Source organism: Astatotilapia calliptera, chromosome 7 (assembly GCF_964374335.1).
Source record: "Astatotilapia calliptera chromosome 7, fAstCal68.1, whole genome shotgun sequence".
Taxonomy (NCBI): domain Eukaryota; kingdom Metazoa; phylum Chordata; class Actinopteri; order Cichliformes; family Cichlidae; genus Astatotilapia; species Astatotilapia calliptera.
In genome coordinates this window covers 67,962,645-67,968,644 of record NC_137428.1, presented here as the reverse complement: position 1 = coordinate 67,968,644, position 6,000 = coordinate 67,962,645, and the positions used below count along the sequence as shown (strand labels likewise).

At 44.5% G+C, this 6,000-nt stretch overlaps 1 protein-coding gene across 1 annotated transcript in view; it reads left to right on the top strand.

Annotated features, from left to right (window-relative positions):
• Positions 1-2,913: 2,913 nt before the first annotated feature.
• Positions 2,914-6,000, top strand: part of cdh13 (cadherin 13, H-cadherin (heart)) — a 389,881-nt gene continuing 386,794 nt past the window's right edge. The window contains exon 1 of the mRNA XM_080303968.1: positions 2,914-3,155. Within this exon, the coding sequence (XP_080160094.1) occupies positions 3,111-3,155 (45 nt within the window). The 5' untranslated portion in view covers positions 2,914-3,110. The remainder of the gene's footprint in view (positions 3,156-6,000) is intronic.

Here is a 6,000-nt window from a genome sequence, read left to right as displayed (position 1 = left end):
AGTGTGAGGATGTTGCAAAACATTAAGGAATAAATACAGGATGGATAACTTGTTACTGTACATACATGAGAATATACACGAGAAATGTCGTATTTATATTTTCCATTCTTGGCTCGTTTGTCTCTTAACATTGTTGGTCTTTCCTCTCACATATCAAAAGTATTATTTTATTCTATGAAAACAGAAAAAAGAAGATAAACACTACTAATAATACACTATTTATTTCTTGAAAGAGATAATTATTTTCAGAGGACTATATTTTTTTCTTTTCTTTATGTGGGACATGAGCACAAACATCCGGGTCCTTGGTTTTAATACCTTACTATATGCAGTTGCAGTCTTTTCCGATGTCAGATGGAGGAAATGCAACCTCAGACAGAAAACAATCAAAGTCAGTCAGCGTGGCCACATCCTCTTTCACTGGCTGCATATTATCCTCCTATTTCAGACAACTGGTCCAACATTAACTTCTACTGTTGTTGTGGAGCTATAATTTTCCACCAAGTTGCTGAGAAGAGACTGAAAAAGCAGTTAAATCAGTCACCAGCCACGTTTTTAGGTATCAAATTTGAATTATAGAAACATAATTACTAAAAAATGTTCATTAGCCACAAATATAACAAGTAGAAATTATATTTCTGAGGTTACAAAATCGAGTCTGGAGTATTTGAGAGTAATGAAACTGAACCGTAGAACTGACTGAGCTAAACCCACCGAACACACACTTCAGTCATGATTTGTTGATTCCACTTAGCCACGGCTTACAAAACCGAATATGACGCTCTTTGTGTCATTCCCATAATCTAAAATATGTAGTGATGATCATGAAATATGTGACAGGGAATGTTACACACTGTTTGACATTTTATTCTTCATTCAGCTGTGTCATTTTAATTGATTATACCAGCCATCTTCCTGCGGTCCGCAGCTGAATGTGTGTGCTCTGAACTGAGCAGACAGCAGTGATACAAGCCCTATGCTTTTACTTACTGATAAATGAATATGGCAGAAATATTGTCTGGGAAAAGCAATTCCTCAGGCGTCACAACAATTCTTGCCCTCATTTTTCACATCCATTGAGAAACTGAAGGGAGGAACTTGACTGCTGCACTGAGAGACACTCACAATGACCCACAACTGACTTTTGTGTGGGGCTAACCTTTTCCTTTTCTCAAATCATGATGGCTCTATGCAGAAATGTGTCCCATGTTACGCTTGTTTAGGTGTAAGAAATGGACAGATGGATAGAATAGAAAGGGAGAGTAAAGAGCTCTAAATGTTTCCATTATGTCAGAGTTCAGTTGCTTTGAACAGCAGACCCATCCATCTGTCTCAGCCTCTACGACTTATCTCTGTGTTGGAGGTTAGGGGTACTTTGCATGAAGATTAAGTGTGCTTTGTGACAATGCTGCCCCTTAAGAAAGACTGATGGGCTGGTTTATAGACATCTGGCCTTTGGGCCATGAAAAAAGGTTCAGTGAAGAACACGTCACTGAGGCGAGCAGTGACGAGGTAGACTGGCAGATATCTGAATCCTGAACATTTTTCACAACATTTTTTTTCCGTATTAGGATTTTTTTTCTGCTGATAGTCAACTAAATGGCAGGATACTGAAACTGCAGGCTTAAGCTAGTGCCCGACATGCTTTGTTCTACATCATCCCTGCAGAACCAAAGGCAATCTCCCTACACTATATTTTATGTTATTAGGGCTAATCAGCAGCAGGGTTGAATTCTAATGAGCCATCCTCCTCTTTAATAATTGTGCAGTAATTAATTGATTATTCCCACCTGCAAACTCAGAGGTCACAGTCAGTTACACAACGGCATGACTTTAGCTACTGAGTGCTTCCCCCCCCCTCCCCCCCTCAAGGACACCTGACAAGGATCTTGTGTTTTAAAGTAAAAGGCTGGAGATGGAGTGAAGCCTCCCTTCTCTGTGGCTCTCAGCTACAAGCCCTCTTGTTCTATCTGAAAATGTAAATAGGGCTTCTTTCGTTCGTTCTTTTACTTCAAGGACTTCTTCAATTTCAAGCACCATGTTTTTCAAACGAATGCTTCTCCAACAGGAGGTGTTGTTGTTGGAGACTTTTATCAGGTGTGGGCTTCGTTTTCACAGGAATGCTTCCAAGAGCACAGAGAAAGGCTAAAAGGGTTACCCTGGCTTAAGAATAGAACAGAAATGCGCTTTTCGGTGTTTTTAGTTTAGAACATAGAGCTAAAAAAGAAGAAGGAGAAGCTGCACTGAAAGTAACCTAAAAAGCAGTGACAATAAATTCGTCACCTACATATGCAAAGGTCGTTTTTTTACATTTATAATAAACATGCAGTAAAAGAAAATTCGAACTGAACTTGGCTGCGGTGCACATGCTGAAAAGAGAACTGCGAAAATTCATTCCCCGCACAAATTAACAATTGATCATTTAGCTAGAAGCAAGGAAACACGCTGACACGAATGCAGCTCTAAAGGAAGCTATTAAAGGCCGAGTGAATGATTCATGTTTAAGCCTCTTTGGTCGCGGCTTGTGTTTCTAGTTTGGGTTTAAAATGTTTCATTACTGAAGTTTTTCTCTCAGGCACCATCGCAGTGGTGCGGCTTCGTGGGTAATAGAGGCTTCCCGTGCGCCACTGACACTGATGACAGACACCGTAAATAATCTTGAAAAGAGGGTGAATTACAGACACTATCGGGGGCATAAACCTGTCGCGTGTGAAAACTGAAACGGCGCGATACGCGTCATGTTGATGAATCCTCGAAACCTGCGGCTGCACCTGCCGAAAACTCCACAAACGAACCGGGTGTCGACGCTGACCCGCTGCTTGGATCGCGACGAACTCCCCGCCTCATCCCCCACCACTCCCCTCTCCGCCTCCCCCCCGTCTCTGTCCTGCTCATAAATCTATTGGTCGTGGTCTCGCCTTCACTATCCAGCACTGTGCTGATCAGACTGCAGTTATATTTGGAGGAAGTTGGCAGCTGGCGGCTCACGGCGAAAGGCTTTCCTCTCTCTCCGGCGGTTGGACAGTGGAATTATGAACACAGCTCACAGAGTCTCTATCGCCCTGTCTTGAAGCTGTTTGTGTTTCGCACCCAGAGAAATTTTACCGACCATGGAGATTGGAGTCTGCGTTCTCTTGGCTTTTCTCCTCCACCAGGTAAGACAGACGAGATGTGTGCGCGTGTGTGAGGGATTTGGGGACTATTTCGCTGAGACTGGGAGCGATCCCACGCTCTTTTTATTCTGGTCTTCCGCCTGGTCTCACCCGGGCTACCCTTGTGTGTTAATGGCGCAAACATATGTGTTGTCAAGTTTGTCCCGGGTCTGGAAATGGCACACGATACATCACCTGCACAGCCAGGTCCATCCGTGCAAGTTTATTCCCGTTTAGTCCTTCTTGCGCGCGTCTGACTGTCATTTAGGGCTCCGAGTTTGGGGCAGAGGATATCGAGGGTCTGGCAGTGTGCGCGGGGTTCGTTCACTTTAGCAATGCCTTTCACATTTTGTCCAGAGAAAGAGAAAACATGGGAAGGAGAGAAACTGAAGATGGAAGAAGACTGAAGCAGAGCGCAGGGTGTGTATCCTCTGTCTATGTGCAAATCACGGCACCAGCTCTTGTCTCCAGTCGCATCTATATTCCGCTCAGCCACCAACTTGAGCGTTTCTTTGGGCTTGTGAGGGTGTGAGTGTGTGAGCGAGGAGCACACACAGGAGCATGGAGAAGAGGAGAGGAGGGGAAAGGGGGAAAGGCAGCGGGGGGTGTCAGAGACACAGAAAGAGGGGCAGTGAACTAACTTGGCCGCTCTGCTGTGTTGGGTATTTTTACTCAAGTCCACTGGTCTCTGCAGACGTGGGCTCCCTTGAGATATTTAATAAAGCCTTAATTCCCACTGTGATAGAGCCACTCGTCCGTTTGATCTGACTTTAATATGAAGAGAGGGAGCGGTAACTCGGAACAGCTGTTAATACCAGTCAAATCTTTAGAGCAGGATTTCTGCACCAAGGATGCCGAACCTTCCTTTTATGTCACTTTCGCCGTATTTTCATCCACCTTTGTGAACTCGAGCAAGGACGGATCCAGGTGCACAAACGCCTCTTTCCAGCCTTGATCTCTGACCTTCTCTTGCTGATGCATATTCATACATCCCTCTTGAAGATCATAACAAGTTTCCTTTGAAACTGTGCGATGTCAGGCTCTATTCGTGTGGCATGCTGCAAAGGTTTAAGCGGCAGCTAATTTTTAAAGCATCCTAGCTGAGACTATTTCTAAACACAGCAACAATGCGAGAGCCCCGAAGCGTGCCAGGCAAACAGCTCATTTGGGAAACTGTGCTGTGCTGCTTCTCTCGCTCCTCTCATCCTGTGTGTCTCTTGCTCGCCCTCATCTCAGTATTGAGAGGCAGCACAGCTCTTGTGGTATTTCTTGTTTGACCCGTGCAGGTTTAGTGCACACTTCCTGCTGTGCATTATATTCCCTTTTAATTGGATAAGCCATTTCTACATTGTAGTTCAATTTGCTTATCTGCTGAGATTCAGGTTAATAGTGTCGACAGAGAAATTATTTAACTCCCTGTTTTATTGATTAGGACCTGGCCTCTCTTGCACGTGTATGCTGCGTCTTATTCACACGCATATGTTTTTCATCTTTGTGAGAAGGCGTAGATTCACTTACTCGCCCTGGAAAACATAATGGAGAGTCTTATAAAATGTCTTCAGTACTGAGTAATTTTTAAAATTTGTGATTCCAAAAACCTTTAAACGTGCTTTGGGCTTTCCTTTAGCCTCTGCAGCTGATGGACAAATATTTATGTTAAAATCTGAATCTTTGTGCTGTGGCTGTCCTGTCATCACTGACAGCTAAGGTCTTGGAATTCCCAAAATATAAATCATTCAAGGTGTGAATCCACACTGACTAATGCAAACCAGTGAAAACAAAAACATATGACAGTACTGTCGCCTCCAGCGATTTTCTTCCCAGTCTGGCCAAAAACAAACCAAACAGCTTTTTATGCAAAATGTGAGTTACACAGTCGTTCTACTTGACTCATCATCCAGATGAATAAATATATATTCACAAACTTCCCTTTCTGTCTTGCAGAATAACACGTATTGCAGCGTGTAGGCTCAAACTAGCTTTTCTTTTTTAGAGATTGTCAGACAGGTGGGAGCCAAACTCATCTCCACAGTAAGCTGCTGCACCCACCCACCACCCCCTCACACAGATATGCAGATATACGCACACGTTGCACTAGTAGCCCCCTCTTTGGTAATAAATCCCTGTTTTCCAGATCGAACGCTAAGCAGTCTCTCCCGGTGGAGCAGTGATTCAGAATAGGCGCAGCACAGCTGGGAGGTGCAGGTGCAACGATCCCCCACCCATTCCCACTTTGATTTCTCCTCCTTGTCTTCCTCCATCGAATCCCCCCCCCCCACCCCATCAAACTAGCTGATTAACCAAACTTTATCCACCATTTATTTTCTCAAACTGCCCTGTGCTGTTTTCTCGCCTCTCACCCGTAGATGAAGACGGTTTTACTACAGTTTAAATTCCTGGGTTGGCACCTGGGCACGTCGTGGACGTTTACGGCTGCGGTGACCAACGGACTGTTAACGTTCCTGTTTAAGCTGCCGCCGGCACCGAGAGAGACGGAGAGGAAAGGGGGAGGTCACGGTCCCCAGTAAAAATGTTTAAAGTGTGCAGCTGAAGGCAGCGGCTTGCCACGGTCTCCTGTTACTCATAGATGGGGCTGACCTTCACTGTGACACATACAAACACACACATACACACTGGGAGAGTTGACACACACACTCGCATTTTATTCTTTTATCTCTTCCGTCTCTCGCAGACACTCAGTCCTGGAGGCGGGTCATTGATCTAGCATGATCAAAAATAGAGGCCACTGCCATTTCTGGTATGCTGGTGTGATTTATAATTCAGGAGCGCAGCAGCAGGTGTGCATCTCGTCGCAGTATTGTCATTTCTAGAATGTTTCTGTTTCTAG